The sequence below is a fragment of the Halichondria panicea genome, chromosome 3 (assembly GCF_963675165.1).
Source record: "Halichondria panicea chromosome 3, odHalPani1.1, whole genome shotgun sequence".
Lineage (NCBI taxonomy): Eukaryota > Metazoa > Porifera > Demospongiae > Suberitida > Halichondriidae > Halichondria > Halichondria panicea.
In genome coordinates, this window is record NC_087379.1 from 6,126,189 (window position 1) to 6,154,016 (window position 27,828).

General features: G+C 41.9%; 6 protein-coding genes across 6 annotated transcripts in view; 1 reads left to right on the forward strand and 5 right to left on the reverse strand.

The window, feature by feature from the left end:
* The window catches only part of LOC135332846 (NDP-glycosyltransferase YjiC-like), a 29,407-nt gene extending 9,388 nt beyond the window's left edge, over nucleotides 1-20,019 (reverse strand). The window contains exon 1 of the mRNA XM_064527759.1: nucleotides 20,009-20,019. The gene's annotated coding sequence lies outside the window, so the exon portion shown is untranslated. The remainder of the gene's footprint in view (nucleotides 1-20,008) is intronic.
* LOC135332857 (pre-mRNA-splicing factor SPF27-like) lies at nucleotides 5-1,890 on the reverse strand. Its single transcript, XM_064527771.1, has 10 exons — nucleotides 1,760-1,890; nucleotides 1,610-1,699; nucleotides 1,241-1,311; nucleotides 965-1,066; nucleotides 728-787; nucleotides 615-665; nucleotides 524-566; nucleotides 424-461; nucleotides 215-310; nucleotides 5-161 (listed from the first exon to the last, which is right to left on the reverse strand). The coding sequence occupies exons 1-10, from the start codon at nucleotides 1,835-1,837 to the stop codon at nucleotides 119-121; spliced, it is 672 nt and encodes a 223-aa protein (XP_064383841.1). The 5' UTR covers nucleotides 1,838-1,890; the 3' UTR covers nucleotides 5-118.
* LOC135332853 (guanine nucleotide-binding protein G(I)/G(S)/G(T) subunit beta-1-like) lies at nucleotides 2,036-7,040 on the reverse strand. Its single transcript, XM_064527765.1, has 8 exons — nucleotides 6,751-7,040; nucleotides 5,725-5,870; nucleotides 5,273-5,336; nucleotides 4,269-4,498; nucleotides 3,694-3,823; nucleotides 3,180-3,251; nucleotides 2,907-2,984; nucleotides 2,036-2,597 (listed from the first exon to the last, which is right to left on the reverse strand). The coding sequence occupies exons 1-8, from the start codon at nucleotides 6,805-6,807 to the stop codon at nucleotides 2,352-2,354; spliced, it is 1,023 nt and encodes a 340-aa protein (XP_064383835.1). The 5' UTR covers nucleotides 6,808-7,040; the 3' UTR covers nucleotides 2,036-2,351.
* Nucleotides 7,197-10,847, reverse strand: LOC135332856 (uncharacterized). Its single transcript, XM_064527769.1, has 6 exons — nucleotides 10,671-10,847; nucleotides 9,478-9,633; nucleotides 9,028-9,168; nucleotides 8,228-8,350; nucleotides 7,806-7,931; nucleotides 7,197-7,479 (listed from the first exon to the last, which is right to left on the reverse strand). The coding sequence occupies exons 1-6, from the start codon at nucleotides 10,725-10,727 to the stop codon at nucleotides 7,387-7,389; spliced, it is 696 nt and encodes a 231-aa protein (XP_064383839.1). The 5' UTR covers nucleotides 10,728-10,847; the 3' UTR covers nucleotides 7,197-7,386.
* LOC135332854 (uncharacterized) lies at nucleotides 12,589-15,653 on the forward strand. The gene is made up of 9 exons (XM_064527766.1): nucleotides 12,589-12,789; nucleotides 12,842-13,195; nucleotides 13,414-13,480; nucleotides 13,621-13,701; nucleotides 13,969-14,029; nucleotides 14,158-14,276; nucleotides 14,417-14,578; nucleotides 14,926-15,022; nucleotides 15,418-15,653. The coding sequence occupies exons 2-9, from the start codon at nucleotides 12,867-12,869 to the stop codon at nucleotides 15,465-15,467; spliced, it is 966 nt and encodes a 321-aa protein (XP_064383836.1). The 5' UTR covers nucleotides 12,589-12,789; nucleotides 12,842-12,866; the 3' UTR covers nucleotides 15,468-15,653.
* On the reverse strand, nucleotides 15,623-27,805 carry LOC135332831 (uncharacterized). Its single transcript, XM_064527747.1, has 19 exons — nucleotides 27,696-27,805; nucleotides 26,679-26,711; nucleotides 25,738-25,921; nucleotides 24,435-24,610; nucleotides 23,807-23,895; nucleotides 23,542-23,749; nucleotides 22,997-23,128; nucleotides 22,531-22,671; nucleotides 21,801-21,851; nucleotides 21,398-21,490; nucleotides 20,683-20,739; nucleotides 20,174-20,284; nucleotides 19,835-19,984; nucleotides 19,402-19,536; nucleotides 18,991-19,110; nucleotides 18,796-18,900; nucleotides 18,555-18,597; nucleotides 18,086-18,201; nucleotides 15,623-17,839 (listed from the first exon to the last, which is right to left on the reverse strand). The coding sequence occupies exons 2-19, from the start codon at nucleotides 26,679-26,681 to the stop codon at nucleotides 15,713-15,715; spliced, it is 4,041 nt and encodes a 1,346-aa protein (XP_064383817.1). The 5' UTR covers nucleotides 26,682-26,711; nucleotides 27,696-27,805; the 3' UTR covers nucleotides 15,623-15,712.
* Nucleotides 27,806-27,828: the final 23 nt, after the last annotated feature.

Below are 27,828 nucleotides of genomic sequence, written 5' to 3' on the forward strand. Positions count from 1 at the left end.
CCAAATCATGCATTAATTTTTATGCACATTTTTTTTATGAACATTTTTGACGCATGCACAATCAAGTTTCATTTTCATTGTACAAAGAAGAGATAAACTACGCAGAGTTTGATCAGAGCTACAAGGAATGTTCAAACAAGTCTTCACTTACTCTCAAGCCTCTGGACAAATACGAGTCAAATCAAACGAAACACACACACAGACACATACCAACCTGTCGATGGCTTGTTGCCTGAGCGACCCCACCTCCTGCTCTAGATTGAGACACACCCTCTCAATCTCGTAGTTCTTTTGCACCAGACTTTGCCAACTGTAGTGAGTGGACTCTTATTGCATGACTGGACACAATAGCACACACACATACAAGCAAAACATTACACCAAAGTGTTGCAAGTGGATATCGGTACTTAATTTATGACTTACTGGTTTTCAAGTGCATGTAGGTGCCCACCAGCTGTCATCTGCAGATAACAACGAGTAATTGTTAATGGTCTGACGATAATTATTTCAGAATCAAATTTACTTGTTTTGTTTTTCTCTCCCAGTTGACTTCTTGTACTTGATTTCTACAAACAGAGAGTGAATCTTGGTTACGTACAGATCATGAGCTCTACCTGAGTTTTTTGAGTGTCTTCTGTTCTTGTTCAATCATTCTTGTGATAAACCTGTGTAGCAGAGGTCGGTAGTAAAGATACCATGGCAATAGTATCGTAAAGCACACACTAACCCATTTTGCTCTTTCCACTCGTTGCTACTATATTGAGACAACAGCTCCAGATTAATGATTCTACAGGGAAAGGAAGAGAGGGAAAGTTACAGCCAACTCGAGGAAGCTAACACATCAGCCTCGAAAACAAAAAAAAGTAAAGGACCGTTTTCCTTGGTTAATTTGTTTCCCCGGAAACCAAAATGCACCCCCTGATAGAGAACACACACTATACCACTAACCCAGAGACGGGCTCACCTCCCTGCCTGGTGCTCCAGCTGAGCCATGGAGTTGTCGACACTCTCCTGCCAGGCACCAATGTCGTTTTTCTGGGCCACTCCAGGTTGGGGAAGCTCGTACCTACAGGGACCAAACAAAACGAAAACACAGTTAATTAATATCAATTGTACAAGTCAACTACATGTACACAGATGAAACTCTGATTGGAAGTAAACTAACTTTTATTTTGCATTTACCGAACCCGTAATCACCAACCACGGTGGCATTGAGATCACACAACTTGATAAAGCTCACCGTTTCATACTGAGCATCTCCATGGGCTGCCTCATCGAGAGTCTCTCAAACTCTGTCCGCAGCATGGGGGTCTGTAGGTGTGGGGGAGGGGCATCGATTAGTGTTGACATAGAATGGGGGCAGAGGAGGTTCGACACGAGTACCTCAATTAGGCTAAAATTGAGGTAATTGGTCAACATGCAACAATGAACTTTACTGTTGAATTTGCACATGACCAAGCTTAATCGAGGTACTCGTGTCATACTTCCTCCGGAATGGGGGTATGTGTGTGTGGGGGTAGGGGCATCGATTAGTGCTATAGTACATATTTAAAGAATGGGATCTGTGGGTAGGCGTAGTGTTGCAGCATTCCGCATTTAAGCCATATACCTCGAACGACACTTTTGGTTGTTGCAAGTAGTCAAGGTAGCTTTTATTTGGTCTGTATCTCTTTGTCTCTTCCTCCACCAACTTCATAGCCTGAGGTCGAGGGGAGGTACACAGTTTCAACGCTGCATGCATTCAGAGCTCACATCATACCTCCTCTCTCACTCCAGGCTCATCATAGCCGTGATCAATGTACGGTAGAGCATCCAAATGTACCTCTGTTGCAGCCATCACTTAAATCCGTACCCATGTGAAGGTTAAGGTTTTCTGAAAAAAGCCCATCCATAGTCATTGCTCCACCCCAATTTAGTCTAGGGTCAGAGTCCTATTTGTACGTGATCTGACTATCAGATCACGTGCAGCAGTGTTATTAGCTCCACACCCCCACACAACGTATGCATTACTCTGACTCAGCAAATTCTCAGTAAGTGCAATAATAAGATGTTGTCAGTTCAGGGTTTATACAGCAAAGCAAAAAGAAATTATAACGTCACTCCTACCGCAAACAAACTAGCACACACACAATCGAATTACTTACAACATATAAAAGGAACAATAAGTTTAAAATTAGTCAAACAACAAAATTTTGAAGTAAACAAACTTAACTAAAATTAATGTGTACACAAGAGCTATCTATATGCAACACATGTATACAGTATTATACAATGATCCTGCAGCTGCAGAACAGAACAGAACTATATGTGTAATGGTACTAGACAAAGTTTTAGGTCCCTCTCTCCCGGTCCTAATTCCAGATCTTGAGGAATGAATCCCAAGACCCGGTAGCAATGGCAAGGCCGTCCTCAGACACTCCGAGACAGCTGACTCTGTTATCGTGGCCAGTTAAGACTCCCACTCTGTCTCCCTTGAGGGTATCCCAGACGTTGCAGTTGAAGTCGTCGTAGCCGGCCAATAGCAGGCGACCGCTCTTGGAGAATGCCACGGATGTGATGCCACACACTATCATGTCGTGAGAGTACATCATCAGCTCCTGGGAATGGGGAAATATGTTTTAAATAATGGAATAGTCAAAATTGATTAGAGTATACTGTTACGAGTACGGTGTGAACACATTTGTTATTCACTTATGAAATACTGTTGATCAATTATCTCTTATAAGCGAACAGTAAAGTTGGAAGTTGGACATGTGTCATATGATATCGTCTAGAACAACTGAGGCCATAATCTGCATATGGCCCACACACCTTAGAGGGTGCCCACACATAGAGACCACACACTATCAATTATAACAGTGCACACCACACACACAGAAAAGCCATGCAGCCACAAGGGTACCTACCTGGTCTGCTCTGATGTCAAACAACCTACAGGTGGCATCATCAGAGCCAGTGGCAAAGGACTGACCGTTGGGGAAGTACTGCAGAAAACAGGACATAATACAATTCAAACTTTTGGGAAAGTCAAAGCTATACATAATTTATATACACACCAGTAAGGGCTGCATTTATGTGTGTACACATGTTGATCATAGGAAATACCATTATATTATATACTTTTCATACCTATTTACATATTTTTGCCTAGATAGTCAGCTAATAATCATGTGACTTACGCAGACTGCATTGATGTCACCCTCATGCCCAGTGAATGTTTGTCGGCACACAGCACTTCGTACATCCCACAGCTGTACGGGAAGAATCACAATTAAAGCTTTGATAACAGGCCAACACAAACACCAGTACAGGTAGGTACACAAAACCATGACTACACATAGCAACAGGGATGACTCAATATGTGGAAAGAATTGCTATTCTAACTGCAGCAGTAGAGCTCAAGGTTGTTAAATATGTGAAAGCAAACTGTTCCAAGACTTGTAAAACGGTGCTAACTTTAGCTACATTGTACATAACACATGTGTTACTGAAAAGCTCAGACAGTTGAGCAAAAATACCATAAATTGCTCACACCGTTTTTAAGGCTTGCACAGATTAGCTGAAATATTGAATTTTAGGAGAAATCACGAGGTCGTGCACTAAAATTGCTTACATAACTATAGTTCATAAGGCTTACACAGATATAGAAACTGCATGATAGCATGCACTATTAGCTGACTGAACAACACACACCTTGGCTGAAGAGTCGCAAGCTCCAGACACAAATGTGTTCTGATCCGGGCCGAGAGAGAGGCTCATAACGTCTCCTGTGTGTCCAGTGAAGGAGGTGACTTGCTGTCCAGACTCTATATCCCAGAGGGCACTGCGGGAGAGAGAAACACATTAACACAAGACTAACACACAAGACACTTAGACAAACACACTCAAGCTTACAGGCACACACTTAGACAAACACACTCAAGCTTACAAGCAGCTACACAGCCTATATTGAAGAGAGTAAACAGACAAGCATAGAACACTAATTAAACCTGTGTTAATCATAGATACATACAAGAGAGAAATGTCTTGTACAGTATCTATGGCTCAATTAGTTACATAATTGTATACATGTAAAGCGTGAAGTTGCTACAACAAGCTTCCTACAACACTAACAACATCACTTCCTTCAAGTTTTTCATGTGAGACAACCTCACTAACACTCTCTTGCAAGCTAAACACACACTCACGACATACACCTATATATGTCATGCTCTGAACATACATGTACTACACTGAACAAGGAAGTCTGTTTAAATATCAACACATACCAGGTCATGTCACCAGAGGAGGTGAGGATTCTGGAGTCATCGAGGAACCGACAAGAAGAGAGGTAGCCAGTGTGACCTTGCAGCTCTTTGCTCACTCTGACGTTGCCCTCCCGAGTCTTCAAACTGTAAATGGAGCAGATGTTGTCCAGTCCACCACAAGCAACAAAGCTTCCAGACGGGGCATAGGCACACGTCATCACCCAGCTGGATCTCAATGGAATGGCATGGATCTGTGTGCGTGTGTGGTTTGCTCTAATTACCAGACAGTTTCTTTGAAATTTCACTAACAAATCAATGAAACAGAAAACCAGTAGCTATTGCGATAAGATAATGTAAGCGAGCATAACTTGTTGACTCGAGAACGTTACACTAGAGGGCAAAGATAGCGAGCGAGTGAGTGGCCAAAACAGTAAGTGGTCGGATTATGTTTCGTGGTGTAAAACTATACACTTGCCACACCCTTAATGAATACCAGACCATCAACAAACAACTCTGCAATTTCAAGTCTACAGTTTCCAAAATACCTTAAGAGCATAAATAACAAGGCAACAATAGAGGTTCCTGATATCCCATATATACACCAAATACGTGACAATAACAATAATTAGAAACTTGCCTTCCTACACACACGTGTGGCAGTTATCACATGTTAAGCATGTGTGATGAATACAGTTATAAATATAATGTGATTGGGTGCGTCCACCCAGTAGCCACGTTAACACAATGTATAATTTTGTACAGCTGCTCTCACTTCGTATTGTCTAGACCTAATTACATATAACAGCAAATTTGTGTTACACGCATCATTCAGTATAGCAACTCAAAAAACCAACTACTTGCTGTCAACAATTCTAAATATGTGGTACATCCCCCTACACTATGGTAACCATGACCTCAATGGAAGTACACATATTCATACAGCTCATATCAAAGGTAGCAGGGAGGACATGAGAGAAGTCTTAAATTCAATTAAATGATATTCAATGAAAGGATAGGTAAGTTACCTTGTTGGTTGTGTGACCATCCCAGACAATCAGTTTACCATCCTGAGAGGCACTCACTAGATTCCTGTGGATGTACAGAACGTGATAGAACATGACCACACGGTTTTAAGGTGTTGGCAGCGGCGACATGTATGTAGGCGTCAATATGGTAGGAGTGAAAGAGTTAACTTGATCTGAAATAATTAACCACTTAGCACACATAAACAGAGTATCGTGTGGCAACAACTACGCAGCTCCAGAGACTAAGTCAAAACCTGTTTACTACTACAAGAGGTAACAAACAACACAGTAAGCAGTAACATACACAATTCTGGGAAAGAGCTGGAATCAACAGAAAGTACCCTATGGTCCTACATTGCACACAGCATAGTGCAAAGGTAACACACAATGAAAGGCTTAGGTATTAGTTAGTGGCTCACATCACACAGTGCAATACAGTGCATGTGACTCACCTAGAGTCAGACGCCCAATGCATGGCATAGATCTTGGCCAGATGACCACGTAACGTTTTCCGAGTCCTGAGACTAACTCGACCGATTGCAGGCACATCAGCTGCCACCTCTCCCAGCGTGGTGTCAGCTACAGCCATACGACCATCCTGTGGTGTGTGTGTGTGTGTGTGTATGTGTGGTTGTGTGCAGTTGTAATACCTACAATGTATATACACTTACTGAAAATAATTACACGTGCCCCACGAACGAGTAATTCTAAGTGAAACTGCTTCACAATAAAGAATACACCAAATAATAAATTGAGTGCGTTTATTTAAGGTACGCTCTTTCTAAGTGCAATGGATCGTATCACATCTTACTCAGCACATAATTAATGAGAGAGGCTTTAAATATTTAATCTGTTGCTATGTACAAATAGATAAAGCTTCTTACAGAAACAAGGAGCACTACGATAGCTTCCTTCATGCAAACAAGTGCACTTAGTAGTCGCCTATAATTAACTACATGCAATTGGTAAAAATTACGGGCCATTCGTTGTAGTTCCAATAAAAAGCCCTATTTAGTATTGTCTATTATGTATTCTACACAATAATGGTTAGGTCATCACACAGTGGACGGCTGCAAGCTATAAGGCCAACTGACCATTGTTCTAAATTTAATGACACATTCTAAAAATAGAACAGTAGCAGGCAGCTTCTCACACGGCATTAGCAACTGTACATTTCTCTCTAATAAGTGCTGAATATCAGGAATGGTCTACACTGTGCATTCAAGGGAAAGCTTGTAGTGTTACGTGAATTATGACCAATAACGGGTAGGCGCGCGCATAAGCTTATATACGAGAGGTTATTCAACGCTGTACACATGTATGCACGTATGTAGGTTACTGCCTTAGGGCACGCCATGGGATACGCTATACTTGCAATAGCCATTGTTGCATAAAATTAATGGATTAATGCCTTATGAAGTTATGTCTTTAAAAAAACACCTACTACAGTGCAATGAAATACAGTACCCCAAACTCACCCTGATCTTTCTTCTCAGGTTCTCAGCTTCTTGTCTGAGCTTCTCTAGGTCTGCCATAGTTTACTATATCGAAGTGAGTTTTATGAAAGTTGTGTGAAAAGATTGACACCCGTGAGGGTTTGCACGGCGATACGCTTTAAAGAGGCTCTTTAGTAAGCACAGCAATCCAGTAGAGATATATGATGTCTTGAGTCTTGCGAAGCTTGCGTTGTCCTCTAGGGCCTTGATTCACTAAGCTGTCAAATAGGCGTATCTTCTCAACAACTAAAGTGTGCCCTGATCATGCCACACATTCCTTATTTGGAAGTTTTTGAGCGGGTAATCCACAAAAATTTATGGGTTAGGTGTGGTCTTAAAATTATTACTCACGTGATTGGTCACGCCCATTTTGTGTATCAAACGGGTTATGATCCCACTTGCAATAATTCAGCAAACAATCATTAACATTTGACTTTTTAAAGTGATGATTAAACCCAAAGTGTATAAACAGTAAAATGCATGAGGTAAGGGTATATGAATGTGAGTATGGTTGTATGCAACAGTTCTGTAGATAGTTTATAAAGAGCGATATTATTTTGCCTAAAATAAGCTAGATATTGTTTCCAGTGAGGGAGGGGGGGTAGTAGTGCCTGTTGTTTAAGACTCTGCTTTGACCTCCTCTTGAGCTTCCCCATTCTCTCCGTCCAGTTTGGCCCGTTTAGCCTCCCTAGCTAGAAATTCCTCTCCCTCCTGTATGAGAATAAATACCAGGGTTGATAGTGTGCACAGACAAGCTGATTATCAGGGAGACAGGAAAACCATGGGATAACAAGCTATTGTATATTGAGTACAGGTGTACATATGTATACATTTGTACAAGAGTGGGATGTTAGTGGTTGGTATTGAATGGTATGTAATTTGTTTAAATGAAGGAAAACAGAAGGAAAACAGATTGAATGCAGAACCACATAAGGAGTTGTAAATAGATGGTGCTGAGTAAGTTCTGAATAACAGAACATTCCATTTAAATTTTACCCTCTTGTGCTAAAAGGCTGTGAAATAGCCAAAAATGTCACCTTAGCAGTTTGTTCCATAGTGTTGGCCCTCTTGACTGCTGGCTTCTCCTCATCACTCAGGGAGATCTTCCTGGTCTCAGAGCGTGTCTTACCACGCTCCTCATCTCCTAGGATATGAGTACTCGCCTGGGGTAGGAGGGGAGTGTAACAATTATGACAGTCTGTCAGTTTAGTGGCTGAATGAATTGCCTGTACAATTATAATAATTTGGTACAAGAGCTAGCTCAAAACTTTCAGCTATTAGTTGAGCAGCACAGGTGCATATTTAAGAATAAATTAATTAGTGTCCTAGTAGCACTGAAGATTGACCTTATGATCTCAGAATGTTCACTCCCACACTACAGCCAGATCAAAGGCTCCCCAGTGAAAACTGGCTAGACAGAGCACAGCTGGTACACATTAATATTGTACATGCTGTGTACCTCAGCAGTCTGGGCAATAGTAGTGGCTCTCTTGACTTTAGGAGGAGTCTGCTCCTCTTTAGTTGCAGCAGTTTGAGCCCTGGTTTTCTCCCGCTTCTCTCCATCAAGGAGTTGCTCTCCCTCCTGTGTGTGAAGCATGTGTGTGTGAAGCATGTGTGTGTGTGTACATTGAAAGTAGATATACAAACTGCTAGATTATATCAAGATAGTTAATATTCAGTATGCTCCCACTCAAAACAGGGGTGAGTTGGCATGCTATTCCAATGAGCCTACACACAACCCCCAGTCAATCACTAATACACAAGGCGTGACAAAGACATACAATCACTGAATGCCAGAATCATTTGTATAAAATTGCTAAAAAGCTACAAAAGTGGTGCCAATCCTACACTGGCTTTAACAATACTGTGGGCCCTAATTTCCTAAAGGTTACAATAGAATATCCCATCAATTTGCATGCATCTATAATGTCACTAATATATTCCCACTGAAAACTCTCACCACAAAGGAAACAATAATGACAGACTGACCAGAAGCAGTACAATAGTGGTCAACAAAAAATTATATGCTTCCCACAGCTAGGGGCACAGGTTATTTTACATCCTAAACATGGCCAAAATCAAGTGATATCAGAAGGTGTATCCAGTCAGACCTATTATGTACGTTACACACATTTCAACCCTTAAGCTAAAATGCTCATTTTTGGACACACTGTACAAACTATCCCAATTAAGGCCATTCACATAATTATTATAATGACATGCATTCCTAATTGGTTCACACCGTACACCACAACTCACCTGTGCAGTGACGACCATGGTGTTGTCCCTGGGTATGCGGGGCTTGCTCTCGTCTCCATTGGCAGAGGTCTCCTCGTTGGAGGCAGCTGTCTGTTGACGTGTCTTCTCGTAGGAGCCATCACCAAGCAGCTCCTTGCCCTCCTACACAGTAAACAGTAAACACATGGGATAGGGTAGATTGTACACAAACAAGCAACTATATAGGATTAAAAGCTTAAGGGAGAAATACACAAGTAACTGAAACAGAAGTTGCCACAATATGGAGGGGGAGAGACAGGTGGTTAGGACTTATACACTGAGGTCAATCATTTGAACAATGGTGAACAATTACAGTGAATTGCTAGTTCTAACACATGTCAAGTCCTATTGTTTGTGCAAGTCTTGTTTGGAACACAATGCCATATTGTATCTACATTGTGAGCAAGGAGAACAGATGTGCTATAGCCATACCTTGGCAGTGACAGCCATTGTCCCCTCTCGAGGTATGCGTGGCTTGTCTTCATTGCTCGGTGTTGTAATTTCCTCGAGCTTCTCTTTCTGAGCTCGTGTCTTGGCGTCATCATCTGTCACTTTCATGCCTTGACTCTCGAGGAAAGCTTCACCCTCCTGTGTGTGTGTGTGTGTGTATGTGTGTGTGTGTGTGTGTGTGTGTGTGTGTGTGTGTGTGTGTGTGTGTGTGTGTGTGTGTGTGTGTGTGAGAGTGTACATGTATGTGTGGGATTTCTACACAAGCACTGTGGTCATTACTGTATGCCTAATTACTGCAGTGATTTTCAACACATGTAGGACTTGCTATAGTAGACACTGGACACCACCAGAGACCACCAGTGTTTTTCACTTAACATTCTTCACTAATTATGCTGATTGATTGAATGCATACACAAGTCTAATAAAGCTAAAACAGATATCTATCAGTAACTATCATATAGCTGACTAACTACGGAGTTATGCCAACAAAATTAACTTGAAAAGAATTTTAATGCTTGAGCAAATCAAATCTCAATACCTGTCAATCAAAACATCTGACATGTTATTATTGGCAGACAATAAACTGCTTCTTTTGGCTAAGCACTAACTTATGTAAATCAATAATAATTATCAGGAAATTGAGACAAACCACAAGTTGTCCTCTGTAATGCATGGTACATACCAGGAATGGCCAATCACCACATACATCAGTGTATTCCAAATAAGGACATAGCACATTCAATATCAGATTCCAGTTTCAATTCAAAAACCACACATTCTGTACAAGTACAAGCTCATTCCCATACCAGACATAAGAAAGAAAGAAACTAAAAGATGGCTTTCCTTTATATACAACCCATCACCCATCACCTCTCATATAATTCACATTTCCATGTCTAATCAAATGCACTCAACTGTACTCAGAATGAGAAGAAAAGACGATGTGTAGCTAGCTAGCTAGCGAGCGAATATGAATACCAAGCAGTACCACGGCACCCTAACAGCAAAAGGGACCTACTATTATAACTATATGCACCAAGCAGATATTCTTAATAGTAATCATATAGAGCACATTCATATTAGCATAACAATTATGAGCTAAGTAAACAATCAGACACTGAGGTCAATGTATACACTTGCTTGTTGAGCTACTCTTGTGAATATCATCAGCCCACCTGAGCGGTGACTTGCATGGTTCCTTCACGCTTGAGACTTGTTGGTTCGCAAGACATCTTAGGGCAGTCGCTGATACACAGACAAGGAGAGGTACGTAGAGATTTGCAGAGAGAGAATCTAGCTTTGCAAATGGCGCCTTTGCAGATCTTGCACCGAGATTGGGAATGTGATATTGGGAATGAACTCTTGGATTTGAGATTGAGAACGGAAGTGAGAAAACATAGAGCTTGTTATAAATGTTGCTTGCAAAAAGCAGCTTGTCAGTTGATTTGTGGATTTTCTTGAGCCCTTGACTGTGAGTTTGCGTTGTGCTGTGTTCTCTGCATTCTGTTCGTTTTTTACGTCTGTGTTGAAGTTACTATTATATAGGATCTATTATGGCCTCTGTGTCTAATCTTTTGCATTTATTTTTATTTCTGCAGCCCTGATTTTTTCGACCTTTCACCAAGCAACCTACGTACGTGCAATCATGAGCGACAAGCCTGACGTTTCCGCAGTCACCACCTTCAACAAGGATCAGCTAAAAAAAACCGAAACAACAGAAAAGAACACACTGCCTACAAAAGAGGGTGAGCTGAGCTGCCCATTTCATCCCCCATGTTATATCCTTAGCTCTAGGTTTCCATTTTTTTTCAGTAAAACATAAAATTTGAGAAGCCTGTAAAGAATAGGAACAGGTGCATCTTTGGTTGTGTGCAGATTCTTGTATCTGGCTTCCTTAGCTAACCTAATGCAACATTGCTTTATTCTGTACTACTCCAACAGCTGTAAGCAATATAAATACCAGGAAGTTTGTGTTTGTTTAACGTGTTGTCTTATTCTCTCCAATGCAGTAATCGATCAAGAAAAGGCAGCATAAAAACTGAACTGTTAGTGTACGTTAGACCATGGTTTGTGTACTCACATTTTGAAAACTTAGTGGAAATCTTATCATTACCTGGTAGTGAGCTTCATTATTCACAATTATAAATTTTTTGATCCAAAACGTGATGGTTGAATTTGTTAGCGTGCATGGTACCAGTACAACATTAATTGGACTAGAAGTGTAACAATTTTGTGCGCATGCTCAGTAAACTATAAGTGGGTAGGGCTACTTCTATCAAACCATAAGTGGTGTTAGACTCGCAAGCCACTCCCTTTTCTCTGATTGGACGGGGGCGGGAGAAAAGGGACTGGTGACTCTGGGCTACAGCTTGTGTAAATCAGGAATGCTATTAACTATTAATGTCACGTGCAAATTATCCAATTTATTCTGATGCGTCAAAAGCTAAAGACACACAGAAGACAAGTATACAGATCTATCTAGCCAGCCTTTTGATTTTATAGATCCTTGTACCAGTGTCTGTTGTGCCACAACTTGTGGATTAGCATGGAACAGCTGATGAACGTAGAAATCTTGGCAGTCCTTCTTTGAACCGAGGAGTGGCAGCGATTTAAGACAGCTTGTACAAGTCTGACTACTCTCAATTCAACTGCTGCCCTCTGCCATTATCTGTCTTGTATTGTACAGGTTATTAAAAGCTTTAGGCAACCAATGACTTTCGGCTGCCAGTTCTCATCACGTAAAACTAAAACAAGCTAATCTCTGCTGGTGTCTTAGATGACTATATCCTAGCTGAATGCTTGATGATGTTATTACTCCATCATCTTCTCTTTTCTAGCACTAGCATCCATTCTTAAACTGTAGCTAAGAAGCCCGCGATCACTTTTGCAGGCTACGCAATTCTACTTAACCTCACGCAATTTTTGGATCACGTGGAAAAATCAATGAATAATCTCTACCCAAATTCTGGTAGAGACACAAAATGTGTCCCAGAGTCACCAGTCCCTTTTCTCCCGCCCCCGTCCAATCAGAGAAAAGGGAGTGGCTTGCGAGTCTAAAGTGGTGTGGCTGGCTGATCATGCTGACTTGACACTTAGAAGGTCATTGCTTAGGTGGGCGTGGTAAGCTATCTGTTTTGATCTGAGCATCTTGGCCGGCTGTACTCGACTCACTGTACTACTGTAGAGCTAGACCTGACAAGCAAGCTAGCAGCAGACACTGGAAAGTTGCTGCAACTAACCTGTACTGTTCATGTGGTCCCATCTCCACTTTGAGCTGAACTGCATGCAATAAAGGTAACCTATCCTTCAATCATGCAGTGCAGTACGAATGCAATATTAAATGCAGGCTAGTGTTGGATACGCAGTATTAAATGGCTACAGAGAGGTCCCTACTAGTTCCCAGCATAAATCTGGAAGTGCCCGGCATAGAGGATCGAACCCCCGACCGTCACAGAAGACTCCACTATGCCATCAATGCAAGCACCAGTAGTATAGACGGAGTCTTTGTCGAGTCTCCCAATAATATACCAATGAGGTCCCGTGCTGTGACTGCAGAGTCTGCATCATCAGGTTACGATCCGTTCACATCCAGCATGACTGACAGCCCTGAGGATGTACAGGAGTTGCTTAGGAACCTGGAGAAAGCTACGGCGCTAGTGAAGAGACACGTCACAATGGAACAAGAAGAGCAACCGCAGAGGTATGGCAGTGTGGGTTGTAGCATGTTATTTTGATGACCTAGTCATAGGTGTACATTGTACATAAAGAGCTTGAATACTCATTGTGTATCTATAATGTACCGCTAACAGTAATGGTGTGAAGATTACAATAGCAGTAGAATGCATGACACTGTGTGCGTTAAGAGTGTAGATCTATCTATATAATTATGGTGGATTGTGGCGCAATGTTAAATTTCAGAAAGAAGAAAGCCCTCATTCCGTACTGGCTGACAAGCTACCTCCTGGTCATCACCTTCTTATGGCAGGTGTGTGTTTGCTTGTTAAATGCACCCAATACATGTACTACCAGGCTTAGGGTTGTTTCGTTTGCTTTGTACTCTGCTTGTGGTAAATAAATGTGTACCACAGTATTGTTTCATCCCCCTCCCCCTTTTGTAATGTTCAGTCTACTAATCTGGGAGTGCTGGAGGTCATTTTTCGTCTTTCTCCCCACAACACCACACTGGACACGGATCTCAATCTAGCGGTATGTGGTTCTGAAAGAGGGGACATCTGTTGTTTTTGAAAGTACACGATAAATTAAGTACTTGTGACCATCCACAAATCGATCAATGTACATCCACAACACACACACACAGAGCAACTTTGTACACACACACACACACACACACACACACACACACACACACACACAAACACACACACACACACACACACACACACACACACACACACACACACAAACACACACACACACACACACACACACACACACACACACACACACACACAGAGCAACATTGTAATGACTGTGTTCCAGTTTGTCCATTTGATGTTAGTCTTCTTTATCAGTGGTAAGTAGTCTCTAGCTTCCTAGACACAGACCACCTTAGTGTTTGCTAACAGCTAACACTGCTGGTACAGTATTGTTTTTGTGCATTCATTTCACTGCCCTTTCTCTCTCTCTCTACTCACAAACCAGTCAAACTAGTTAAACAGGTTGTCCACCGCTCTGCCTCGGGGTCGCTGCTCGCTCAGTCCTACCTCTCGACTGTCCTACTGTTCGCTGGTCTCTACACACTCCAGTATAGGCTGGACTTTGTGAGCATCTGTGTGTGTGTATTGTTTATGTTTGTGAGTCTGCCTCCCCCCTGAATATCTGTCTATAGCTCCCCCTGAGATAAGTTGGCGTGACTATATTGAAGTGTTTACCTGACTCTACTTTATTGTTTTCTATGTAGGGCCATGGCTGGGTGATTGGTACAGGTAGCACAGCATTCATTGAGGAACCTCTGCAACTCTTCCTACGCATGTTCTACTTGTCTGTCTCCACGGCAACACTGTGCGGGACATCCCAAGTGGAACCCATCGTGTGGTATTCGTCGCTAACAATCTCAATACAAGTGAGTGGGTCAACAGTAGCTAGTATTCAATAATAGTACATCTTCGTTTGTATGGACGCAACTAACCTCATTCCAGGCCAAATGTTCTCAAATATAGCAAATAAATTCTCTCTAAGGTAACAATGCTAGGTCTGAAAAACTAGTTGCCTAGCTAGTATTGGCAATTAGGCTAATTAGCTAGGTCACCACCAATCATGTGTTTTACCCTATAGTAATTGCATTAGTACCACTTGTTGTATGGTGCGTATATATATAGGGTAGTAATTGGATGTTCAGTGTGCATGTTCTCAGTATGTATGAGGATCATGACTGGCTAATCACCACGGCCGACTGTTGTCCCTCTTCAGATGCTGTCTAGTTTTGTCTACTTTGCGTCCATACTCTCTCTGGGTGTGGTCGACAGGAAACGCTCAAAATACGGCCCCCCTCCAGGAAGATTGAGAAGTAAGTGTGACTCGTTTTTACAAAGCCGCTTATAGAATGTATAATGATTATGTACGTACAACATGCAATTTTAAATTTTTTCTTTGTGTACGACTTACCCATAAAGAAGCAATAGCCTATGTTTAAAATTGTTTTTCAAATGATTATACAACTGTTTACTAGATTATTGATTACTCTTGGGCCCTGCATGTTCTACAACATTGTGTGTACAGTGGAATCTCCGAATAAAGGACATTTTGGGAGCAGATGTAGCAGATCTATAGCTAGAGGTTTTGTCCTCTGATGGGAGGGTCCGTGCACTATAGACGTAATTGTAGTGTTTTTATTGCCAGGCCAGTAATTATAAACTCCATTCAAGTTCTCACTATAATATGATAATTTCTCCCGTGCATTAGGTTTGACAAGTAAAATTCGTCGCTGTTTCTTCAAAGAAGATGACGAGTGAACATGCAATTATACAGAGACCACGCCTTTCTTGTTTGTCCTTTAATTAAAGCACTATATATATATGTCAACACTGTATTGAATACTTTACATGTCATACATGTATCAATGTTTATGCACAGCATAATTAACATAATTATTACAAGAAACAGGTGCTCAACAGAATAAAATTTGTGAACGTTTTTAATTGATCAAGAATTATTGTGACTTAAAAAATAAATATGAGAGTATAAAAATAAAAACATGTTACTGTAACAACGTGCTCCGATAGCTGAGTCTAGACGGCTGGTACAATTGTTCATTTTTCCACGAGAATCCAAATTGATTCCATTCGATAGGATAACGCTTGTTCTTGTGTGGCATCGTTGCAGACCTCCCTTCACTACAGGAGCTGACTGTAATCGCATCCTGAATATCATAAATACTGTCTTTTCTTTTCCGCTCACTGCCTGTCTCCATTGCTGTGCTCATGTTATTGTTATTGGAATTGAAATTCAATGGTATGTCGATACCACGTTCTGAGCCTCCAACCACTTCGATTCTGATCCGCGTGTCAGGTGATTCAACACCCAACGCTTTAGGAGGCAACCTTCTGTTACGAGGGGGTGTAAGTGCAGCCAGTTTAGTTAGCATATCCCTATCACGGGTCGGACTTGCTTGACTGCTTTTCCTTTCGATTTCAGACGCATCAAAACTTGCAGGTTTTCCTATTTTAGCAATGGAGAGTTTCTCTTTGGTGTCAATAATGGAAGAGCTTCTTGCAAGATTACTTTGCCTTTGAACTTGGAGTTTAGCTCTTGTCCTGGGAGGAGAGGCCCTGGCTCTCACTGCACCCACACGATGAAAGTTTGAGAATTCGTTTATAGGGGAAGCCATCGATTGATGAGCAACAGGGACTCTAGGAAGAGGTTTTGGAGGATTAGAGGTCTTTCGAATGGCAATTGTCGGTTCAATTGGCTTAGATTGTGACTCCGGAACTTTGAGCACCCTTTTAGAAGCACTTTTAGGAGATTTGTCTTGTGAGGGTGACTCAAACTTCTTCTTAACTTCCATCACCGATACATTACGGAGATCTTTTAGTTGACTAGGTTTCTTCTTTTGTAGACTACACGTTCCTCGTGTCTCTGCTACTGAGTTCTTCCGAATTGAGGGTGGTTTGAGTTTCCTGCCACCTACAAATTTACTCCGAGGTGCTACCACAGGACTAGCTTTTTTGCCGGGGGCCTTTGTTTGTGGAGGAGTCTTCTCAACTGCTTCGAGTCGCTGAAGGGGCTTCTTTGTAACAGGAGGTGGAGGTAGCCTGGAGGATGGTGCCGTTGAATGAGACTCGTTGACTTGTGTTGGTGCTGTTGGTTGTATAGAGTTATTGGAATCGAAATTTTTGTCTTGTGTGTTAGAATTGGGGAAAACTTGAGGATACTCGTTCGGTGAACATGGGTGTGTGCATTCACTGGTACTGGTACCAGACAAAACTGGTCTACTAAGTTCATCATCGATGATGGGTGAAGTTAGTTCATCATCAGTTTTTTCTTCGGAGTTTGGCGATGTAACATCGAAATTGAGTAGTGAGGTATCGGATATGGACCTGAAGTGAACCTTCATCTTAGGACGTTGGTCAGGCATAGAGGAACGCCCATAGGGGGAGGGGGAACTACTGCTTTGAGATTTGGGCAATCCTTGCTTTATTGCAATACCAGAGTCGTCAGACTTCACACGGTTGATTGGTTTGCTTAATGTGTTTGCTCTGCGTAGGATAGACTTCTGTTCATCTAATCGAGCATCCTCCTGAATGGGTTTCAGATTGACCACATCTTCATCGTGTAAATCGAGGACATCAGCGGAAATGGTGCCCCCACTCTCTGTCCCGCTGTCTTGGGAGAGGGGGGAGGTCGGTATCTGCTGGGGAGAGGGTGAGAGATACTCTTCAGAACCTTGCTTAAATGGAACGGAATTCAAGAGCTGTAATTGCGACTGACACGCTCGTAGCTTTACTGGAGTCTCGGGTTGCTCGACTAATAGATCAAGACTGCCTGTTCGTAGTGGAGATGTGCCAGAGCCGATACGAACAAGTTCTAGGCCGCAATTTCGAGCCATTAATCTTCGAGTTTTTTCTTCAGATTTTGTTCGTGCTAAGGTATTTTTCAACATGGGTATGAAGGTCGGACTAGACTGACGTTTGAGCGAGAGGCTGTCGATGGACCCTGTGAAACTCCGCCTACTGAGATCCTTCAGACTGGGACTAATTGACCACAGGCTAGCACTGAGTGCATCCATTCCTTCGATTCCAATCCCGTTGAGAATTCTCTCCCCTTGTAGGCTTTGGAGTAGCTTCCAGTGTTGGGTGCGTCTCTCCACTGCCTCTGAGTAGAAGCACTGTGTGTGTGAGGGGAGGGTTAGCGCTGAAGAACATACACAGATAATTATTATACCATGCGCAGTACGAGTATGAACTGAAGCAATGCGCAAGTGAGAATTGTTTAATAGCTACGTAGGCTATGAGCTGCTCGTACGTATGAAAAAGATACATTCTGTACATGTAGCTCTCATGGAAACAGACAAGTATATAATTTTTTATGCAAGTGTCAATTCATTTGTAACTACTAGAACGTATTATATTACCTGTGCTCTGTTGATGTGGTCCATCCATTCAGTGGCCACTGCTGGAGAGTTGGCCTTGAGAATGAACCAGGTGGAGGCTACTTGGAACTCATTGAGCACCACAGCACAGAAGGAACCTAACAGGAAAAACAACAAATGTTTAGGGCTGTCTCATTTTGGAAACCAAGGCTATATTTATAGCCCATGCTTTTTCTTAAGAGAATCGAGTATTTCGATTTCACTAATTTAAACACATCATTAGATGGGTATTTCAAAGGGCTACAACAAACGCATCTTTTTCTGGTGAAGATGAAAGTTAGCTATCAAAACAGGCCCATTTTGGAAAAATCCCCAAAACTAGCCCATAATGCTATTTCTTTGAGGATCAAACTTTTCAATCAAAAAGCAATCACTGATCTAAACGGGGCTACTAAATGCATCGAAAAGGCATAATTCTAAGTTATATGAATATATAGATGCATGGACTCACCTGGCTCCAAGGGATGTAACACAAGACGGTCAATCTTGTAGGGCTGTGGTGGAGAAGAAATCAGTGAACAACGTACACATGTAGCTACGTAGCTACATGTAGTTGCAAAATAGGAACACAATGAGTTATTAGTAGCAGGTGAACGTTGAGAGCTATACTTCAACAATGTTGGAAAGTAACATCAATGATGTGCGTATTGCAATTCAGCCATTCATATTAGGTTGCCTAAGCGAGAACTTACCTCTCTTATGATGGTGTATTTGTTTTCCTTGCGACTGGAGAGCTCCTTATCACGCTTAGTGATGAGAAGCATGTCCGTGAATAGGAACAGGTGGAATGGAACCATCTGAAATAAAGCGGTAAGTTAATAACTCTTCAGCCAATCACAATTAATATTGTTTGGTACAACTATAGATACACACAGTTCTTCTGTTACCTTGGAGGTGATCCCATCACGAAACTTGAGTGTTCCTTCCAACATGAGCACCCTGGCTCTGTCCACCTCCACTCCCGTCATGGGCGCCAGGAGGTCAAGGTGCGTGTGTGGCTGAATCAACTGTACGGGGGTTAACAAACTTCTATTAGTGCTTGCTAACTAACAACAATCATGCAGTGCCATATTGTATGGAATGTACTAAAATTGTATGGAATTTACCAAAAAGATCAAAAGTATGTACATGTAAGTGACAATTAAATATTTAAATGCACCACTGCTTTGTGGGTGGTAAAACTACATCTAGGTAGGATTGCATAATTGCTGCACAAACAATCAATATTATGTATGTATGCTTGCATATTACATGTAGTCTGCCAAGCTAAACACTTATAAGGGGGTTTCCCCACCCACCTCTTTGATCTCGTGAGGAACGTCCACCACCTGGAACCCAGTGATGCGACTCATTGCATCCCGCACTCTCTCAGTCTCCTCTTGGATACGGATGCCACTGTTGACACACCCCACAAACTCCTGCATCTCCTCCCACTACACAGGTCACATGACAATCACATGACAATCACATGACAAACACCCATCACCCTCAGCACAGAACATGATTTGGTAAAGGCATATTAACTACAAGTGTATTGAGTACAGTCATGAATGTGGGAGTCAGTTAGACTATAAACACGTTACAGACATTCATGCATATACACATAGCTGGCATACATTGTATGTAGTGCCACTAAAAAGGCTATAATTATTATATCAATCCCATCTACGTTACAAATTGGCAATAAATCCGTTTGCCCCCAATTTCTCATATTTCTTCATATGTACGTACCAAGTGTTCCAGTCTCTGTTTGAGGATGGGCTGAGTGGTCTTCTTGATAATGGCTGACATTAGTAGGGGGTAACGAGTCAGTCGTTGCATGGGAGTGGCTAGCAGCTGGTCCAGACCTAGCCTGTGGCACTCTGGCTGAGATTCACACCACTATTTGTGTGTGGGTGGAGGTGTGTAGGTGTGTGTGCGGGTGTGTGTAGGGGGGGGCACTTAGAGTGATGATTTCAACTTAAAAAATGGTCTTATATAGAAAGATCATCTACACACTATTATACGGTACAGTCTTTCTAGTGCTGATGCAGACATAGATTAATTCTATACCAGTTACTGTTACTGTACCTCCAGGTAGACTGCAAAGTTTGAGTTCTCTCTCGCTTTCCTCAGCGAGTTTTGGTTGAGTGCCTCCAGCTGACAGTGCTGCTCGTAGATCTCGAAGTGGGTACCAAATTCCTGCAATTGGTAGTAGATACTTATACCTTAGCTACGTAATTCGGTTGTGGGAAAAAATCACACGATAACGTTATATTACTATCCATTTCCCATCACACTGCCCCCATGCAATTGTACACTGCTACTAGTATTGTATGGCATGGAGTCGCTTAATTTCTGCAAGCTTGCAAAGAGACCTTTCAAACGATGTGCTTAAACTTAATGTCAAAAATTTCCTGAGCCATCACTTATACCGTGGTCTATGGCCATAAAAGGTCGTGTCATTTTTTCCAGGAAACACAAAAATTGTTGAGCAGAACTCAACATGCAGTTAATGAACTAGCCTTAGACCATAACTTCAGACTGACAATCTAACATGCACACAATGACACACAATGACACACAATGACAGTCCGTACCTTTGGAAACCTGTTGATGATCTCATTGAGCTCCAGAGGCGAGCCAGTCTCGTATACCTGCAACAATACGCAATTATCACACAAACTTGACACACGTACTGCACTCGACAGTAGACTCTTGCTATTTCGGCTCTCTGAAGTATGGCCACCTCGATATGTATACCAGCCATTTGGATTGCTAGCTAGATATTAACAACACAAAACTCGTCCTGAAATTTTGGCCACTCGCTATTCCGTATAACTGTAAAGCAGGTATATTTCGAGGGTATAAATGTTCGTGGTTTTCACTGATCAAGCATCTACCGCGAATATGAATTTAATTGCATATGCATACATGCTGCAGAAAGACTGCTATTCCGCGAAAATTAAATCTGCAAAAACCTTTCAAACAGTTTATCTACCCGCTATATGGGACTGCCCCAAGCTAGGTTTTTTATTACGGCCGTATATGACGTTTTAGGTGTGGTTTGGTAGGTTATACAAATAAAGAGCATAATGACTCATTATCCTCGAGACAGAAAAATTAGTCATTAGATTCGAGGTATGGTAGTTTTTAGCCGCGGCTATTTTTTTAATGCAGCCACCTTGCTATTCCGGCCAAACCGCACTGTCCCAAAAGTGCAGATTAACGAGAGTCTACTGTATAGCCACTATAATTATTATAGCTACTCAAATACATACAAATGTCAAGGTAAATGAGCGCTAAGCACGGTACCTTTTCCAATGCAGGCTCTAGAGTCCAGGTCCAGAACTGATCGTGGGCGTTGTACACGTCCTCCATGTAACCAAACACATTGTGGTAGCTTTCCTGTGAGTACAATAGTTACCATATTAAATTATCGTGGTGGGGATGATTAAACATGTAATGTACTAGTATAGCTATAAATGTTAAAAGGGATCATATCGTATTTTCACGGAATTTGAAATGTTTGAAGTATGTACACCATGTTGTCTGAGTGTTCCTCCACAATTATTATACACAGGGTCTGGAGATAATTTAAATTACTGTACCGTATACGTATCAACCAGTTGCTAAGGTAAATTAGGTGGGGCACTACGAAGTAACACGATATTTCATTCCAGAGTAATTAAGACAATGCAATATGGCCTTCTCTTACTTCTGAGAGTAGCTTTGTTCTTCTTATCAGCTCCAGACATCTCATGAACACCTGTACAGTAGTTGATAGCGCTGAAACATATCAGATATATAAAAATACAGAAAAACAAGATTGGAAGTATAGAATTAAATTATGACATGTACCCTTACATATCTGATTGGTGCACGAGCATTGATACTGCTATGTATAGGGATGTGCCCACATGGGTGGTCGGTGGTGATTGGCACTAACCACCACTAGACAACAAATTACTACATTTCATAATAGGCTATAAACATCCTGTGTTGAAATTGATTGAGATTGAGATCATCACCTCAAAACTTCAGGCACATCACTGACTACAGCAGCTATACTTATTAACCTGAGGCGTGCAGCGGCACCACGGGTTATAGTAGTCGGTCAGTCTGTCTGTCTATCTGTCTGTCTGTGTATTCTGAGTCTATTCACCTGGATGTGATAGCACTGTGTTTGTACCACACAACAAGGTAGTAGTTTTAAATTTGGCAGATTTTGGTATTATAAAAGTGAGCAAAAGAAAAAGCTCGAACCTTCACGTTGGATGTACACGCGGCTCTGACTCGAGGCTGTAGACTCACTAAACCTCAAATAAACGCCGAGGGTTTGCACTTCAGTGCTCTAGTTACACCAGTAAGAGAGCATGCAATTATTAAATGTACATAGCTTCACTAAACAGCTATCTCCATCCCCACCCACTCCGCCCACTTCGTACATTAATGATGGTCTCCAGACGTCTGATGTGAGAGTGCTCGGTGGCTATGAACTCCCAGACAGCCAGCTGCTGTTCCGTCTCCTTTTTGGAGAGGGCTTCCCTCAGGGCGGGGTCAATGGGTAGCTCAGACCACGACTCCACCTGTACCAGGGGGGCAATGGAGACAATCGAGTAAAAAATGTATGTGCAATGGACAGTACACATGTAGTTAGACAACTATTTGGGTTTAACTTAATTCATTTGAATGGTATGCCAGTCAGCAATGCATGTGTTAGTAAGTACATATGCACTACAGCAACTGTGGTGGAATGCTATATGCTAGCAATTCAACCCGAATGCCAGTCAATTAAGGTTAAAACAAAGAGAATGCTGGTGCTGCAAAACAAGCTAGAGAAACCAGCTTAACTAGTAAACTATTCTTTATATAGCCAGCCCCCTCACAACCCACACTCCTCACACTCCTCACAATGGGATCGATGGGCTGGACCCGAGGGAAGTGGTAATTCCCGTCATCCCTGGGGGGGAGGGGCAGCTCCACTAGTCCGTGACTGTCAAAGTACGAGAGACAATCGCCTACTGTCTTGTACTCTTGAGTAGTCTGTGAAGGCAAACAAAATAATATAATCCAGGACATGAAACACACTGAAAGGTACTGTATAGCGGCCACGAACATTTTTGCTATTTGGCTCCAGAGCCCTAAACAGAAATGTTCGTGGGTTCTAATATTCATGTTTCAATGCCAGGAAACCACACCCACCAATAGCTTTGCATGTGAAATATCGGTGCGTGGGAGTTTATCCCAGTTCTAATTCTGCTCTGCCCTCGGAAAACGCGAAATTTTTATTTTGCACCTCACGAAAATTTCCCGCTATGTATACTATAATAAAAGATCAAAGAAAAAGGATTATATTTCATTGAGCATGCATTTATGGTACATGTAAGTAAGTGTGCACTTAAAAAATTATATGAGAGCTCTTTGAATCTTCAACTGTTACATTCTACATACCGTACCTTCACCAGCATGCCCTCCGAATACCACCTCTCAATCACCACCTTTGCCCTCGGCCTCAGCTCCACCGTGTGACCACCAAACTCGATACTGGGTTGATCCAGAGTCGCATTCACATTCTGGTTGCCTTGGAACGATACTGAGAGAATGAGGTCGTCCAGGTTGTCCTGTTCAATGTCATGCTTTATTACGACCATCTCCACCACATCTCTGAGGAAGGGAAGGAGGGGGTAAATAATACTCCAAGTATCCACTGAAATTCCTCACCTTAGAGTGTGGGTATCGGAGATGCGGGCGACGTCTTCCGTTGTCTTGCCCCCCTCCTCGAAACGAACCAGTATTGAGTGAGAATCAGCCTGCAGACAATGGAAGCGAGTGATACAAGATGACCTACGCACACAGCATTGCTCCAATACAGTGAGTCATTAATTGTAGACCGATTTACATAGAGACTCGATCCATGAAATTGAAGACCTAAGTTTAAGATTCAACCCAATTGGCTTATCCTAGAGTTGATTGAGCACATAATTAATTGCCGTATTGATTCTTGATTTAATGTGGCCACAGAAGGCTTTGATGTGTTTGTGAGAACCACTCTCCAATATCCCAGTGTAGTGTCAGGCTGTACTCTGATACAGGACACCGTAGCAACCATTGACTACAGGTGGGCCTGTTACTGAGCACCAACACGACTGCCAAATCAATGACCTACGTATACTCTATCAGCTATAGTAGCATGCCTGAGGGGAATCTGTCGATTGAAACTCAATCTTGCCAAAACTTATGACGTACAAATTTCAATCATTAATTATTATTTTAAATCAATTTTTAGGTCGGTATTAAACTATGAATGAAATGCATAGTTATACGGATGACCATTAGTAGTGAGAGCCACCTGGTTGCTAAGAGGGAGGTTGATGTCACCGTCAAACACGGCCTTCCTCCTCTGGAAGTGTCTTGGAGAGGTCATCTGCTGGAGGCTCTCCATGAGCTTCTCGTCTGTAGGTGGGGGAACGTTACTGGCCGACTTGCTGGTGGACAGGGAAGGGTGAGGAGGGGCTGGAAGTGACACTGTGCATAAGGGGGTGGAGGATGAATGGAGGAATGCATGACATCATTATAAACAGGAATTTGCCATTACTTGTACATGCTTAACTACTGAGACCACTCAGTCTCCCTGCGATACTCACACTATTGATTTTGACCTCCCTATAAGGAGACTATTATCTCTCTCTCAGGTTTCCCAGTGCATGCAAGCGAGCCACGCACAAGCAAATGGAAAAGTAAATCGATACAGGAAGTTCCATCAGCAAGCACAAGAATGCAAGAGCTAGATTGTCACCTAAAAACTGCACACCCCAACTGCTAATAGAGTAATAATTATTGTTAAACTAACTTGGGAATAACACCTGTTATAATTATCCACGCACAGGTAAGTGCCATTGCGAGCGCGTCCACTCATGCACGTAGGGGAGGCACATCGTAATTACTAAAATGAGTAAATGTAATTTTATTCCGTACTTGAATTTATTTTCTATAAGGAAAGGCAAGATGAGACCAGATAATTGCCCTCTAACTCGGGTTCTAAGCACACAGCCTCAGGGTCAACTTACAGGGGGAGGTCAGAGTAAATAGGGTCGGGTGTTGGGTGCAGGGTGGATTAGATTCCCCAGGCAGTATCATGTGACCACTAAGACTACATGATGTTGTTGGGGTTAATGCCACTCTGAATAGCTGACAGATGCAGCTATTCAGAGTGCATGGAGGGCGGTGGCATGTATCTCCACGGGGAGTTATCAGTGCATTGCATCAGTACATTGCTGTGAGCGATTTGTGTGCATACAAATACATGATATCAAGTCTAAAACCAACTGCTTGTTGGGTCATCAATATAATACAGGGCCGGTAGAGCATTTGGTATTTACCGTGAAATATTATATGTCTACAAAGTTTACAAAATATTTAATTGACTAGTGGGAGCGTAACAGTAAAAAAAATGAGCAATCTTCAGTAATTAAAGGCTACTGCTTGTATAGAAGGAAGGCTTTGCGGACAGATCGATGAAGCAGATAATATTATTATTATGTAGGAATTCACAACCACAATACTAACTGTACCCTAATTAACCTTTATAATTAGTGGAAAATACGTAAATTAAAAGATTATTCTGGAATCATAACTCAATAATTAAATCGAACCTCCATTTGTGAAAGTGTTTGATCTGCTTCTTATATAGGGTATTAGGGGAGCTTCCTGTACTGAGGGGGTGTGGGCCTTGTCCTTGGCAACCATTTGCTCGCTAGACGTCCTTCTCATAGTCAGTTTGCGACCACTATCCCGTTTGTCAGCTGACCTGCTCATGCGGGCCTTGAACAGGTTTAGCTGTATAGAGTGTGTGTGTGTGTGTGTGTTGTGTGTGTGTGTGTGTGTGTGTGTGTGTGTGTGTGTGTGTGTGTGTTGTGTGTGTGTGTGTGTTGTGTGTTGTGTGTGTGTGTGTGTGTGTGTGTGTGTGTGTGTGTGTGTGTGTGTGTGTGTGTGTGTGTGTGTGTGTAGTGAAGAATCGCTAAAACAGCTTCAAATGTACTTTCATCTAAATGGAATACTTGTAAGGAAATACACTTAAGGCACAGGTCTTTGTTACGCCAATACAGTTACACACTTCAAATTTAATTATAAGCAATAAGCAACATTCTTATCACTCCTGTGATCTCCGCTAGACCATCTCAATTGTTACCAAAATACCCTATTAAACTATTTCCCCTCAATCCGGGAATTAGCTTCATACCGGAGTGCATTTGTTTCTAAACAGTATATTGTTACTTGAAATGAATACGGGCTGTTTATAGACCAACACACAAGAGGATCACTGATCAACTATCAAGGCATGACCCAGAGTTATACAATATGCATCCGTGCAGACACTGTATACCAACAAAATAGGCAGGAACATATGCTGCATGTACAGATACAGTGGATCCTTTAAAGACAACACTTGGGGGACTTATATATAGGCCTGTTTATTGAGATGTCCTGATCTATACTGAAAGTTAGCAACTTGAATGAATTTCCTGATTGCAAGAGGTTATTTTAAGGAAGTCTCCATATATTAGGTGTCACACTGTCATTCATCAAAACGTACCATGTTTAACGAAGCTTGGAAATTAGTCGATTTTCCTGCAGAAAAGAGACGGACTAATAATAATTAATAGCATTAACAAAACTACAGTCATGTATACTACAGTGGCGTAGCCAGGATTATGGGAAGGAAGGGCTCAACTCGGTTGAGCAGAGTCAGAGCGCAGCCTGCGCAGGCGCTGAATAACATGAAATTTACCTAAAAAAAGGTCATCACTTATCCTCAGCTGCAGTCAGCATGCGCATTAGATGGCCCTGCCCATATTTCCATTGAATGACTAGTAACTATGCATGCAGTACAGTGCAGAATAGATCGACAGATCACAGTGATTCAAGCTAAGTTGGAGTTGATGGAGCATAAAAAAGGGGGGGGGCCTCTAGCCCCGTCAGCCCCCCTCTGCCTACGCCACTGTACTAGAGCTATGTGCTAGAAAGCATTACCGCTAAAACAGGCGCTCTAAATTGTAGATGGATACCACAAAACAAGCTCTTGAATACATAGCACTGCACTAAATGAATGTAATATCCAGGAGCTATGCAAACAATTCACAACATAGGGAATGCTCAGTCAACTGTGCAAAAAGCAAAAAAAGCCACAGTTCAAAGTTATATTGTTGAATAAATTTTATTGCCGATTGCCAGCAATAGACTTCAAACCAAATTGGCTGTCAATTGCACACACAATACAAAGCCATCCTTTGAGCTCAATAAAGGCAAAAGCAACCTCAAAAGTGCAAATAGACATCGTTTACTCAGCATATTGAAATGGCCATCTTTCGGATTCTGTATTACATGCAGTACACAAAAGCCAGTGATTCCTCCTCAATGTATAGCTCAATGTATAGCTCAATGTATAGCTCAATGTATAGCTCAATGTATAGAATGTTGCAGCATACTATCTTGCATAATCCATAGCTCAGCAATATCGACCAGCTTGTATGGATCGAGCCACAATCATATATACCTAGTCTAGCTCTATGCTGTTACTGTACTGTAATATACAATCATTATTGCACACTTACCAAACTAGTTGTCACTTGCAGCTTTAATTTCTTTTGAGTTTATTTGCTTTAGCCAAGGAGTCATCTTCTCAAATAGACACACACAACATTCACTGCATTCCATGAAGGCCATGCTGCTGCCTCTTAAAAATT

Bases quoted from the DNA above. Each gene is read 5' to 3' on its own strand.
- LOC135332857 (XM_064527771.1), bottom strand. From the start codon at position 1,837: ATGGCTGCAACAGAGGTACATTTGGATGCTCTACCGTACATTGATCAC. The intron at 311-423 runs GTAAGTCATAAA...CACTCACTACAG, and splicing joins CTACATGCACTTGAAAACCA to TTGGCAAAGTCTGGTGCAAA. The intron at 162-214 runs GTTGGTATGTGT...GTATTTGTCCAG, and splicing joins AGGCAACAAGCCATCGACAG to AGGCTTGAGAGTAAGTGAAG.
- LOC135332853 (XM_064527765.1), bottom strand. From the start codon at position 6,807: ATGGCAGACCTAGAGAAGCTCAGACAAGAAGCTGAGAACCTGAGAAGA. The intron at 5,337-5,724 runs GTGAGTCACATG...GTACATCCACAG, and splicing joins CATTGGGCGTCTGACTCTAG to GAATCTAGTGAGTGCCTCTC. The intron at 3,252-3,693 runs GTGTGTGTTGTT...CTTCCCGTACAG, and splicing joins CTTGCGACTCTTCAGCCAAG to CTGTGGGATGTACGAAGTGC.
- LOC135332856 (XM_064527769.1), bottom strand. From the start codon at position 10,727: ATGTCTTGCGAACCAACAAGTCTCAAGCGTGAAGGAACCATGCAAGTC. The intron at 9,634-10,670 runs GTGGGCTGATGA...ACACACACACAG, and splicing joins CCATGCAAGTCACCGCTCAG to GAGGGTGAAGCTTTCCTCGA. The intron at 7,932-8,227 runs GTACACAGCATG...CTCCTACCCCAG, and splicing joins CTATTGCCCAGACTGCTGAG to GCGAGTACTCATATCCTAGG.
- LOC135332854 (XM_064527766.1), top strand. From the start codon at position 12,867: ATGGCTACAGAGAGGTCCCTACTAGTTCCCAGCATAAATCTGGAAGTG. The intron at 13,196-13,413 runs GTATGGCAGTGT...GTTAAATTTCAG, and splicing joins CAAGAAGAGCAACCGCAGAG to AAAGAAGAAAGCCCTCATTC. The intron at 13,481-13,620 runs GTGTGTGTTTGC...TGTAATGTTCAG, and splicing joins TCATCACCTTCTTATGGCAG to TCTACTAATCTGGGAGTGCT.
- LOC135332831 (XM_064527747.1), bottom strand. The intron at 22,672-22,996 runs GTGAGGAGTGTG...CCCCTGGTACAG, and splicing joins TCCAGCCCATCGATCCCATT to GTGGAGTCGTGGTCTGAGCT. The intron at 18,901-18,990 runs GTAACAGAAGAA...GCTTTATTTCAG, and splicing joins GTGATGGGATCACCTCCAAG to ATGGTTCCATTCCACCTGTT.